Source organism: Caretta caretta, chromosome 9 (genome assembly GCF_965140235.1).
Source record: "Caretta caretta isolate rCarCar2 chromosome 9, rCarCar1.hap1, whole genome shotgun sequence".
Lineage (NCBI taxonomy): Eukaryota > Metazoa > Chordata > Testudines > Cheloniidae > Caretta > Caretta caretta.
In genome coordinates this window covers 19,692,314-19,705,595 of record NC_134214.1, presented here as the reverse complement: position 1 = coordinate 19,705,595, position 13,282 = coordinate 19,692,314, and the positions used below count along the sequence as shown (strand labels likewise).

The window sequence follows — 13,282 nt, the reverse complement described above, 5'->3', positions numbered from 1 at the left end:
CACTTTTAAAGACAACACAAATTTTAAGACTTTTTTTGAGTTGAACTTTAAATAGTAATGCAGGGTCTTCCTTTCATTAACCAATTCTACAAGCAAACCGGCCACGTCGTCCTAAATTTTATAACAGGCTAGTGATTTTTGGTGCTTCAGTGTTGGATGCCCAGCTTCAGAAACCATAGAAGGACCTGATTTCCCAGAGGGCAGATGCTCAACAATCTCTGAAAATCGGACTCCTTTAAAGAGTTTCAAGGTGGGCACCTAAAAATCACTAATCACTTTTGCAACTTTAGGCCACCTAGTATACCTTTACGTAACAATTATTAGAAAGCAGTTCTTACTTATCAGTAGATAGGGTCATGGAATAGCCGTATAGACTGTGAACATCATAGTGTTTTCCCCAGGATTGCACTGCATCCATGCAAAGTGTCTTTGAATACATGAGTCCATCAAGAATACCTTTAGAAAATGATATGACAACACTGGAGTACGCCTTTATTTTGAATATTTCCAATCTTTTATGTTAATACATAACAAAATGGAGGGGCCCTTTTTGTTTAGTATTTACATTCATCACAGTGCTTCAAGAATGAAACTATGGGTGCTTGTAAATATCACATCATATGACAGTAGGTTAAGCTAGATTGAGGTACACTGGCTTTATTCATCAGTGTTTAAACTGTGGTACTTTCCTGCTTTGGAGCTCCCTACACCTCATGGCACTCAATATGCGAACCCTGAACAATTCACCCATTTACCTATAACGCTTCTATAAATGCAGCTTTTATATCAGAGTGGAGTTTAGTGAATTGATATATAATCTGATTCAGTTTGTTCAGGACATAAAATTATTAAATCTTTTATCATATTTCTATAGGTAATATTAAATAGTAGCCACCAGCTCTCTTCAGTGTCATTGCCTTCCGGCACTTAGAACTGTAGCTCAGTAAGGGCTTAACTGTCACCTTGATTGCATGCCTTTGTCGCGGAGTAAGGAGGCATAAGGAGCTTCCTTATTTCCCTGCATGGGTTACTTGCTTTGCTAAATCCTGCTAAGAGGGGAAGAGCCACTGCTCCGCTGCTACTCTTTCTCCAGCACAGGTGCATGGTCTCCTCAGTAGGGAGGGAGAAGCAAGCTCTCAGAGATGCAGTCTGGGTCCTGTCTTGCTCACAGAGCAGCACGGCCATGCACTGTCCCTTGCTTCTGCTAGAGTGCAAAGTGCCAATCAGCTCTGTACAGACATTCCCTGCTCTTTGTTTCTTTCCCATTTTCCCACCTCCTAAATACTGCACTGGAAAAATGCCCACACAGGTTACAACTGTATCTCTGACAGAGTGAAATCTTTCCACTCTTTTCATTAGAGCCATGTGTGATCAGAAAAAAAAGCTATTTTTTACCTTCAGACGAATCTAAAATTCTGCACTAAGTACTAGATGGTGCAGCCCTTCATCGCCTTGCTGACCACTTCTTTGCACAAGCAGATGCACTGAGGCCAATGGGACTACTCCTGTGAGCAACCGCTCACAAGCATGTGGAAAGATTGCACAACTTCACCCTAAATTATTGAACTATTGGATCTGCGACAGGCCTACAAAAGTTATTGCTTGATAAAACATTAGAATTCTAGTTTAGTTATGCTTACAGGCCTAAAGCTATTAATGATAAAGGAAAATCAATACTATTGCTAGACTTAATTAAAGCAATGGCAACATTTACTTTAGCAAATGCAGCTAATAATTTGAAAAATGATTAAACATTTTACTGGAAAAAGCCATTTGCCTTCAGGAGTTCTGGAAACAGTACCTAAGCCACTGAGAATAACATACTATATACTCATCTTTTCTGTCATTAGGAATGTTTAGAACATAAAACATAAAAAAAAAAAAGTAAAAATTTCCCTCATCTCATTATAATTGATTACTTGTATCTCACACACACTTGGATTTTTGCCATATGATTAAAAACTATAGACTTACTGGGAGTGAAAGGAGGATAGTTTAAGTTGTTTTGCTGACAGCCAAGTACTGAACCTTTTATAAAGCTGGATACTTCATTCATGTCCTGGAAAAAAAAAATGTAGACTATGATAGGATTTGCTTAAATATCTTTCCCTAATGAAATCCTTATATTTTATTCATCGGATCATTTAGGAAAGGGGAAAAAAAGTTTAACTAAAGACTCACCACCTAAGGTATAGATAGTATAGATAGAATATTATACCCATTTATCCACATAATAATATGGATCCTGATGCTGCAGAGACTTATGCATGTGAGCCCTTCCATAGTACCTTGTGCAAATTTACTCAGCTGTTTATTTGCAAGACTGCACCCATGATCAGTATAAAATTGTAAGGAGTCTGGTGACACCTTAAAGACTAACAGATTTATTTGAGCATAAGCTTTCGTGGGAAAAAAACTCACTTCGTGGGTAAAAACCTCACTTCTTCAGATCTGAAGAAGTGAGTTTTTTACCCACGAAAGCTTATGCTCAAATAAATCTGTTAGTCTTTAAGGTGCCACCAGACTCCTTGTTGTTTTTGTGGATACAGACTAACACGGCTACCCCCTGATACTTGAGTATAAAACAGTGGGTTTCAACCTTTTTTTACTTGCAGACACTTAAAACATTTCAAATGCCGGTGTGGACTCCTTTGAAAATCTTAGTCTGCAGACCACAGGCTGAAAACCACTGATATAAATGGTATGTATACATTATATTTCACTTCAAGCTGTGACAGATCCAGTCCCAGAATGACACTTCATAATGCACTGTCTCTCACTGGACATTTGAAAGAATTGGGCACGAACTTACATAAAGAATTTTTTGAATCAAAGCACACAAATCTTTTTTATAAACCCCACCGTTTTGCAACATACAAAAGATAGTGGGCCTGTCTATGATATTATGTATCCTGGTATAAATACAAAGCAACTAACATAAAGTCAAAAAAGTAACCCCAGTGTGAAATGAGTGCCTGTGAGGTCAAAATCAGGCCATGTATAATCTTATCTTATTCTATTACATTAATTGGAGTTACACACATTGTAGTCAAATCAAATATTAACATGTCGCTGTATATTAAGGAAAGGTTTCTGTGACTTATTAAATAGCAGCGTGTACAGGTTAATTGCTTTTACATTTGTACTTTCTCTTGAAAAAGGAATAGGTCAATTTTGTGAGGCTTTATCGACTGAATACATCCAAGAAGTGAGAAAATAATAAATGGAAGAAAGGTGGGCTCAACGAAAAGGGCTCAATTTTGCAAACATATAAGGCCTGATTCACATCACCACTCTCTGGAAATGTAAAGGAATCTTAAAGTGAGACTTTAAATACCTTCATACAGACACTTAAAAGCATATTATCAAAAAGTGTCTGTTTTTCATAAATTGCTCAAAAGCAACATCTCTTTGTTTCAAGGGATTGCAGAATACAAAGGAACTGGTTCCACAACACTAAAGGAGCATAAAGCATTATAGACCAATTTATATTGGGAACAATTTGCCACCATATTAACCTTCCCGCTTACTAAAAATGAATTATGGTGGTAGTCTCCAGAAGATGGTGCTGTTACACATAATCTAACATGGGTTTTGTTTATTTTTTTTTGTTTGTTTTTTGTTTGTTCATTCTGGGGGGAGTGGTTTGTTTTGACCTTATGTGCTGAGTACCCAGTGTGCAGTCTTTGAAGAAATGCTGTGAAGTTGTAAGTATTTGTGATGTCATTTCTTGGGGGTGGGGTGGGAAGCAGTTGTTACAAACACAAGCCAGTTTGGTCTCTGACTTAATTTCTATAGAGTTAATTCTTGGGGCAGAGTTGCTTCCTCAGAACCAGGAACTGAAGTTTGGGCTAAAAGACGCAGCATTTGTGTGCCCTTTCTGGCCATTTTTGTTCAAGGACTGGTGGGTATATGATGTTAAAGAAACCACTTACTCAAAGAAAATAGCAACTCACATATTTCTGCTCCATCAGAGGACTGATCTACAATGTCCCAACAACTACTACCACTTAGCAGAGAGACTATAAATATAATTCTAGATTATGAGAATCAGATCCTCTACACACACACACAGGACCCTCTGTAAAATGTGTGGTTTGCCCTCTTTTAAGCACTCCTCCTGTACGATCAGAAAAGGTTTTTGCTGATTTTTAATATAGTATCAGACAGTAATAAGCTTATGCAGAAATGTATGCATACCTCACTGGGTGATAGCTCAAACAGGGCAAAAATCAAAATTCAACTGACTCTTTCCCATTTTGAATAGAACTTTGACTCTGCCAGCTTTTGTACTGGGACTGCTTAGTGCATAACAGAAACACTCTACTTGCAGTACTGAAGGCTGGGAACCCATGGCTTTATTTGGCTACCTAACAGAGCAGAGAGGGGAAAGCAGTACACCCACAAACAGGAAATAAGAGAGGGGTGGAGCATGGGTGCAACCCATAATACTGGAAAAATCCTGGTAAATCCTTGATGACCACTTCACTATCTCAATAGTTCTATTTAAATCAATGGAGCTACATGCATAAAGCTAAGGCAGAGCCTTGCACCGACGAGCAGAATGGAGTCTCACTACTCCAGAAGGTCCACTGGGGCAGATCACAGTTTGCCCCCTTGGCGTGCTGAGTGGATCATGAACTGATATCCCCTGTGATGGTGCAGCATTCTTCCCCCACCCATGTGGCTAGCCAGCTCCACAGGCCAGCACATGGGAGTAGAGACATGGCTCCAGCAGTTCCCTTCCCCACCTATCTGTGGATGCATTGCAAGGTGCCTGCCTTGGAGGAACATCCCAGAATCAGCCCTGTGCTCACTGATGTGCAAGGGGCATAATTTTAGCTGGCCCTATTTCAGTGTTGACAGGCAGCTCCTTGCCTCCTCTCTTCACTCTGTGCCTGCATAAAGAACAACCAGAATCTAGCCATGAGAACTACAACAGGCAAATAAAGGTGGCACAATTGAACCCTGAGATAGGAACATGAAAGAATAACCAAAGTCTAAGGATAACCTTTTCCTTCCATATATAAATCTTCATGGTACCTTCAGCACAAGTGTTGGCTCCATGCCATACAGTTTGAGAGAGACGAAGGGTCAGGAAGGGTATTTTGTGATTGTCTGTCAAAATCTGCAGTGTAGCTCGAGATTGTTAAAGATGTCCTCAATAATATTTCCTATAGATGGTGACTGACATGATTTTTAGTTGACATCACAGCACTGTGGCTTTGTATGTACCCCTAAATTCACTATGCAAAAGGTTATGCATGGAAGAACACAGCAAATTTATAAACTTGGCAGTGTGTTAACTCTCAGTGAATCTCCACAAATAAATACACAATTCCAGTTTAAACAACTATATCATTTGCCAGGTAGAAATTTGTCTAAAAACTGATTTGCAAGAAAATTGAAATAGCATTTGTTGATTTAGAAAATATTGATTAACCATTCTAATTTGAAATCAGCAGTTTAAGGTTGTTAGTTATTATTGCAATACGTCTTAGACTCTTTTCTCTGAAGTGTACTAGCTTGTTATGGGCAAGGAAGAGAAAGATTAAAATTGTTGCTTAACGTTTTTATAAGAACCCACTTCCCAGTAATCCCTGTGGCTGAAAGTAACAAATATGGATAAAAGGATTTTCCTCTTTAAACAGTGGATTGACTACCATTGCTATTCTATACTACACCCACTGACATGTTAACAGTCAGCCTGATTGCTTCTTACTTCCAGATTTTATTTTTTGCCCCTTCATTCGGTCATGCATGACCCAATGACCCTTTAAGTACCTAGCATAATTTTGGATGCTGCAATATAACTACTTGTAACTTCTGTTTGCACTCCTGCCCAGAAAACAGGATGCAGGAATGTGAAATAATGAAAGAAAGAACAAACAAATATTATTTCTGAATGTTCAAATGAAGTGAGGGTTTATTTTGGGGCCAAAGTTTGGAGGCTGGGGTCCCAATTCCAGCAAAACACTTCAGTTGGAGTATTCACAAACTTGAAGTTAAGCACATGCTGAAGTGCTTTGCTGGGTCAGGGTGTGTGTGTTAGAGAGAGAATTTTACTGTAGCTAAACTGGTACTTAATAATCCAAAGCCCATTGAAGTCAATGGAAAGATTCCCATTTACTTCAGTAAACTTTGGTTTGCTCATTCCTAGACTGAGAGTATAAAAAAACAAGTTTGGTCAGTTAAAAGTTGTTTTTCACCAGCCTACCACATTTTTCACTAGAGGTGAAAATATCGTTAGCATTGTAACACTCGTAACACCGGTTTGGAAGAGTTATTAAAAAGGGCAAGAAATCTCATTCACTCTCCCTCCTTTATTATTTTAATATTTTTTGGCAGGGTAGGGTTTTTTGTCGTCGTCGTCATTTTTTGCAGACATTGAAGCTTCCTCTCCCATTTACACAGTTATGACAAAGTCAAGTTACTTTAGATGCACCGTGACAACATCCATAAATATAAATACACTAAATACATTGGATGAAGTCCAATGGCATCAGTGGGGCCAGGATTTCACCCAATGTGTTTTGTTCTCCAGTTAAGAGATTAGGAAATAAGTAGTATTTTTATTTTAGTTTTTAATAAGAAACATCCCTACGGTACAAAGAGATGAGATTGAAAAGATGTTTCATCCTAAACTCTCACTAGCTTCATATGAAAAAAAAGGGTGAATGACTTACAATCCAAATCCCATCATACTTCACTTGATCGTAGAAGAGCTTACATTCTTCCACCCACCAGTTGGTACATTCTGGGTTGGTGTAGTCAGGGAACACAGTCCGTCCTGGCCACACCTACAGTGTAAGAAAGTAAAGAGCAACTGGTTAAACTGGCTATTCCATTAAGAAAGATTTAGCTTTATAATTTATTTCAAACATTTCCATTAGTTTCTAATAATTCTCCCCAGGACATAATTTGAACCATGTTTGGATCTAGTCCTGTAAGAATCTCAGAAAACTCAATGGAATATTTTGTTCTCCAAATGAGGTGGGGGGAAATTACACGGCGATCTTCAAAACTGTTTCAAACTCTACTTTCAATGATTAGTAGTTTATATTTTTTCTTTCAGTTCTCATTTCAAAGAAGCTATAATGGATGCCAGAACTGAAGCCAAGAGTAAATGTCCTGTGTGCGCATACATTTTTTCAGCCTCATTTGCCTGGCAGTCCACTTCCATTTGAAGTGCACTTTTAAATAATAGTGCAAAAACCCTTGAAGCAGCTTTGTGCCGGTTTCTGGGAGCAGCTTCCTAAAATACAATCATCAAGAATTAAGTTGGTGAAGGAGAACATTAGCATCTAAGAATATCCATGTTCTTGCATCAATTTAGATGTGGAAGTTGAGCCAATTGTTCTTCCTCACTATAATAAGCCATACTTTACGTTTACTCTGTGTGTGTGTAACTGCATTGACCTCAAAGAATGAGAAAGAATAAGTATAACATACATTCCAAGCACTTTGGGCCAGATCTGCAAAGGTATCTTGTCTAAAGATGCAGAGAGTCACCTAGTGGTATTTTCAAAAGTGCCTAAGCAAGTTAGGCATCTAACTTTCATTGATTTCAATGGGAGTTAGGCACCAGTCTGATTAGCCAATTTTATACCTTTAGGCAAAATTTGGAAATCTGGCCTTTAATCCCGCTTCCATTGAAATGAATGGCAAGAGTCCAATGAGAACAATACTGGGTCTTACACTGCATTTTATATAACCAAGAAAACCTCACTTCAAAACATTTCTTTTCTCCTTAATAATATTTTTATCATATGTATTTCATAAAATTTGTTCCAATTACTGTATTTTAAAGTTTTGTACCCAATCACAACAAAAACAAAGAAAGTCAGGCTAAATCTGAGATTCAGTCCTTTATTTCGCATCACATTTGTCACTAGCCTATATCACAACATTAGTATTATGAGTATCAGGGGGTAGCCATGTTAGTCTGTATCCACAAAAACCTCAAGGAGTCCGGTGGCACTTTAAAGACTAACAGATTTATCTGAGCATAAGCTTTCGTGGGTAAAAACCCCACTTCTTAACTGAAGAAGTGGGGTTTTTACCCACGAAAGCTTATGCTCAAATAAATCTGTTAGTCTTTAAAGTGCCACCGGACTCCTTGTTATTAATATTATATACATTTTGAACAGCTAGAGGGAGGGAGTCGTTTTAATTTCCTTTGATTTTTTTCAGTGGTATTTGTCTTTTCTTCAAGTAATGCACATGTTTCATAGAAATATATGAGAGTTGTCACATCATAGCTGTTATGGGCTCATGTAAATGCTTAATTAGGTGTTTTAAATGTGATTCATCAGCCCAACTTCTTCAAACAGCTCTCAGAATTACTAGGGTCTGCAATATAAATACCTATTCAGGGAGTTTTTAAAACCAGATTATCGACTTGATAGAATGTAATGGTCCATATATCAAGTAAATAGTTATGCAGGCAATTTAAAAATGCATATTCTTTTTGCGATAGAGGCTAACAACTGTGAAAGTTTGTTGTGTTATTATTTCTTTAGACTATTTAAAATATGTTGACATGCCTGATATGTAGTTGATTTAGTTGCTTACCATTGACCTAAAGCAAAAAATGTAATGAGTTGGAAACATCAATTTGTGCACACAATTGGCTCAATCTTCAGTTGCCCTAAGCATGAGCATGAGACAAATTGGAGGAAGAGGCAAAGGTGGTTCTAAGTGATTTTTTCACGTTCCATGATCCTGGAGATTTTCAAAGGCACAGAATGGAAGTCAGATGTCCGAATACCATTGAAAAATCAATAGCAGCTGGCTGCCAAACTGTCCTTTGTGCCTCAGAAAAATCGCCCCTGTATCCCACTTTTTCCCCTTTTAACACCTAACGGTGTAAATAAAAGTCTTTAAAAAAAAACCCGAATACACCTTACATTCCTAGATACAGCTTTATAAAACAATTTCTGTGAACAGCTACTTTTACTGAAAATTTTAAAAATGGAGTTTGTAACAAACGCAGTGACCCAACCTTATCTGCTATGACAACACATAGTACAGATGGGGTTGCAATTTCCATAAGTAGCTCGTTACCTCTCCAATGAGTTTTGTTTGTCCATCTGATTCATTTACCCACACTGCCTTGTTCATTCCTCGTTCATAGGTAAGATATGAAGTCTTATTAAGGAGAGGGGAGATGGCAATGGCAGGGTCCTAATAAAAATAAACACAAGAGAGAGTTGGTAAACTCTTCCATTTTTCTGAAGCATGGCAGAATTAGGCAATAGATATATACAGTACATACAATCTACACAAATTATAATAATAAACAATTATTGTATGCAGTGGAGTCTCATCTTACGCGGGGATTAGGTTCTAAAGGCAGTGCATAAGGCGAAAATCATGTATAGTCAAAGAGAGAGAGAGAGAGAGATGGAAGAATGAAAGAATAAAAAAGGGAGAAAGATGACTTCAACGTCGTTATGCACAAACCGGAGTGCCTCAGAATGGCCAGAAGCATTGTCTACGATCAGCAACACTTTAAAGTCAAGTCTTTTCTCTTCGAGGTACCGCTTGACCTCTGGAATGAAACACTTGGGGAACCAATCCAGAAATAATGCTGCTGTCACCCAAGCCTTTTTATTTGATTGCGAGAACACAGGCAGGAGATTTTTGTTCTTGCCTTTTAGGGCACGGGGATTTGCAGCCCTGTAGAGGAAGCCCAGCTTTATTAAATGCCCAGCCACATTGCCACAAAACAACACAGTCACAAGGTCTTTAGCTGCTTTGAAGCGTAAGTGTGGTTGGGCATTTTCTTCCAGAAGAGCCCAGTCTCATCAGCATTAAAAACTTGTTCCAGAAGATAGCCCTTTTCTTCTATCATTTTCTTTAATTTTTCGGGGTAGGCTTTTGCTGCCTCTTCATTGGCAGATGCAGCTTCACCAGTAGTCTGCACGTTTTTGAGGTTGAAGCGGTTCCTAAAACTGTTAAGCCAACCTTGGCTGGCTTTGAATTCCTTCTCATCAGAAGGCTGTCCCTCTTCAACAGCGCATAGAGGTTAAGACCCTTTTCTCGCAACGTGTTGCCATCGATAGGCACACATTTACAGTTCATGTCTTCCAGCCATAAGTTTAATGCCTTTTCATTCTTCGCTAAACTCTTATCATGGCTCGTCACCTTAGCAGTTATTGGAGCACTTGATGCCACGGCTTGACAAATTTCTTTGTTGAATCTTGATGGCACGGATGCTAGATACGTTGCAGCCATATTTACTTGCCACGTTGGACACCGACATACCATCTCTCACTAAGTCCAGCACAGCCAGTTTTTCCTCCAGCACTGGAACAGATCGCTGTTTCTTCGGCTGAGCACCAGATGAAGTAGTTGGTTTGCGTTTAGGGCCATGTTGTACGAAAAATATGTATCTTTAAATACTAGAATCACACTCAGCGTGGCAAGATGCTCACCGGATCGGCGGGCAGCGATCGATACAGCGGGGGTCGATTTATCGCGTCTAGTCTAGATGCGATAAATTGACCCCCGAGCACTCTCCCATTGACTCCTGTACAGTACTCCACCATTGTGAGTTATTGTTATTTCTCTTTTTTTGCCAAGCACGTATAGTTGAATTCACGTAAGTCAAATGCATGTATGATGCAACTACACTGTACAAGTAATTCTAATAGCAATGTTGTTTCAGTGGTAAAGTGAAATAGTTAATTAGTTCATTACCAGTATAATAATGTATTTTTGTCCGTGGTCATGTAGGTCCACAGCAAATTTAGGAAGGTCCTTAAATTTCTCTTGGTCATAAGTAAAGTCTTTCTTCTCCTCCATATAGTCAATATCAGTGTATTGAATTTCCTGAAAGATAGCATAGTTTATTTTGTATATTAGAAACAATAGCCTGGGGCCTTGAGTATTTTCATATGATTATGTTCTGTTTACTCTGGAGTAAACTTATTTTTGTTATTTTATTATGGATAGACAGTAAGAACTTTGGCTAATTTTCATACTAACTGTGAGCAGCACAGAGATCATGTAAGCGATGAAATTTATGGGGGAGATTTTCAAAGGTACAAATGGCAGTTTTGCACCCAACTACCATAGAAACTCAGTGGAAGTTAGGTGCTAACATCTCTGCCATTTAGGATCTCTCTTTACAATAGTATCCCTCAACAAAAGTAGGCAGCTGTAAAGACTGTATGTCTCTGACACTGCAAGGTAGGACAGCTCTGGGTGGTGACGGGGAATGTGCCGTGTAACACACTTCAGTGACGCTCTACAAAGGAGCAGCAAGTATGCTAGGCGCTAGCTCTGGGTGTACTACAGCATGTAAGCATGTATCTTACTTTCCCATCTGCAAAATGGGGATAACAGTGCTTCCTTTGTCTATCTCTTGAGGCACTAACTGTCTCTTAGCATGTCTTAAAATAGCACAAACGGGTACTGATTTCAACTGGGGCCTTTAAGGGTATGTCTACACTGCTGAGCCTCTCAGGCCAGGTCCACATAGGGGGTTCATGTCACTGCACTAAAAATAGCTGTTTAGACAGTGCTCTGAAGTTGTGGCTCAGGCTCTGAAGTCCAGCCCCATTCCTAGCTTTAAAGCTCAAGCCAAAATGTCAACACAGCTATTTTTAACATGAGCCCAGCAAGCCGGAGTCTCTTGCCCCAGTCTGGGAGGTGGTTTAGACATACCTTTTGAGCTACTGTAATACAAAGAATAATAACTGTAACCTCCCCAATTTTGACTCTCAATCTAACATTAAAAGTCCTCAAAGATACCGAAGTCTCTATAAGGTGTGTTAACAGCAGTTTCTATATGTTAACCAGAACTAACTTGTAATAAACTACTCCAGGACTGTAAAAGTAGATCCTAACCTATGATTTATTCCTGACCTGCTTCAGCATCCCCAATCGACCCCCCCCCAAAAAAAATATTTTACTTACATAGGGTATCCCAATTGCTCTGTTTCTTGCTACAACAACTTTCAACTCATCAAGAGAGGTATAATTCCAGCGACTAAGCTGGAATCCAAGACTCCAGTATGAAGGCATTGCAGGCATTCCTATCAGCTGAAAGTTAAGAAATGAAAATTAAGTAAAAAAGGGGGCCTTGCATTTTCAATTTGTATATGTCATTTGTCAGTGCAGGATTCCCTAGTTCTTTACTTCTCTGAAAGTGCTTATAAATTACTCTGATTCATGTCTAGCACTTGGAACCATAATGGATATTATGCGGTTACAACTGTAAAGTTTTTCCATATTTACTTTTAAAAACTACAAACTTAAATTATTTGGATCAATGAAGTTGTGCATATTGCTAGTACTATGGGACCACGTAATCCTTATAGCTATTACTCATCTTCCCTCTCCCTCTAGCCCTTATTCAATTTTACAGTCACTTCTTGTTTCCTATCTTAAACTAGACTGTAAGCTCTACAGGGTAGAGATTGTCTTTTATTATGTGCTTATACAACACCTAATACCTAATAGGGAGCTTTGATCCTGAATTATGCCTTTGGGCACTATCACAGTACAAATTATAACAATAATAATTATGATTTGAGATGCAACCAATTAATTATTGAAGAGGGATATCAGATTTTAAGTCATAAAGACAAACTATAGAGGAAGAAGTATCACTATGGAAAGGACAGCAAGTGTACATTAAAATACTGGAGCATATGAGAAGTCAGGATTTTAGGACTGTATTACCGTGGATAAGTAATATTAATAGAACTTGGGCCCAGAACCACAAAAGGACTTAGGCATTGCAACACTCAGTATTGCAGTGCCCCCAGCCAGGAGGGGGGGTCCAGCTGTCCAGCTGCCCAGCTGCCCAGGAGCTGTGAAATTGACAAGACAGCCAATAGCCCATGCAAGTAACACAGTATCTACACTGACACTGTGTCGCCCTAACTACACTGACATAAACCTTACTCCTCTTGTGGAAGTGGAATTATGTCAGTGTAGCAGGGCACTTACTTCAGTGAGGGGAAGGCTGTAGTGTAGACACTGACGTAATTAGGTCAACAAAAGATGTCTTACATCGACCTGTGTAGTATAGACCAGCCCTTTGTTAGGTGCCTAGATGCCTTAGAATGTGATCCACAAAGCCAGCACAATAGGGGAGGAGCTGCCTAAGGTAACCAGTGGGAGATGCCACAGGGGAGGCATATCTTAAACCCCAACCCTCTCACAGAGATGATTGCCTAAATCCAGGCTGCAGGGAGGTGCCTATATCCGCTAGCAATCCATGAACCAGGGGAAGATAGGTGGTCCTTAGCCAACTTGCATCTAGGAC

The 13,282-nt window shown here is 39.1% G+C and overlaps 1 protein-coding gene across 2 annotated transcripts in view; it reads right to left on the bottom strand.

Moving 5' to 3' along the window:
• The window catches only part of SI (sucrase-isomaltase), a 146,978-nt gene that overhangs the window by 106,597 nt on the left and 27,099 nt on the right, over positions 1–13,282 (bottom strand). For both annotated transcript variants that reach the window (XM_075132141.1, XM_075132140.1), the window contains exons 10-15: positions 11,926–12,051; positions 10,705–10,836; positions 9,067–9,186; positions 6,687–6,800; positions 1,975–2,059; positions 339–456 (exon numbers count right to left, since the gene is read on the bottom strand). In XM_075132141.1, coding sequence (XP_074988242.1) covers positions 339–456; positions 1,975–2,059; positions 6,687–6,800; positions 9,067–9,186; positions 10,705–10,836; positions 11,926–12,051 — 695 coding nt within the window. The remainder of the gene's footprint in view (positions 1–338; positions 457–1,974; positions 2,060–6,686; positions 6,801–9,066; positions 9,187–10,704; positions 10,837–11,925; positions 12,052–13,282) is intronic.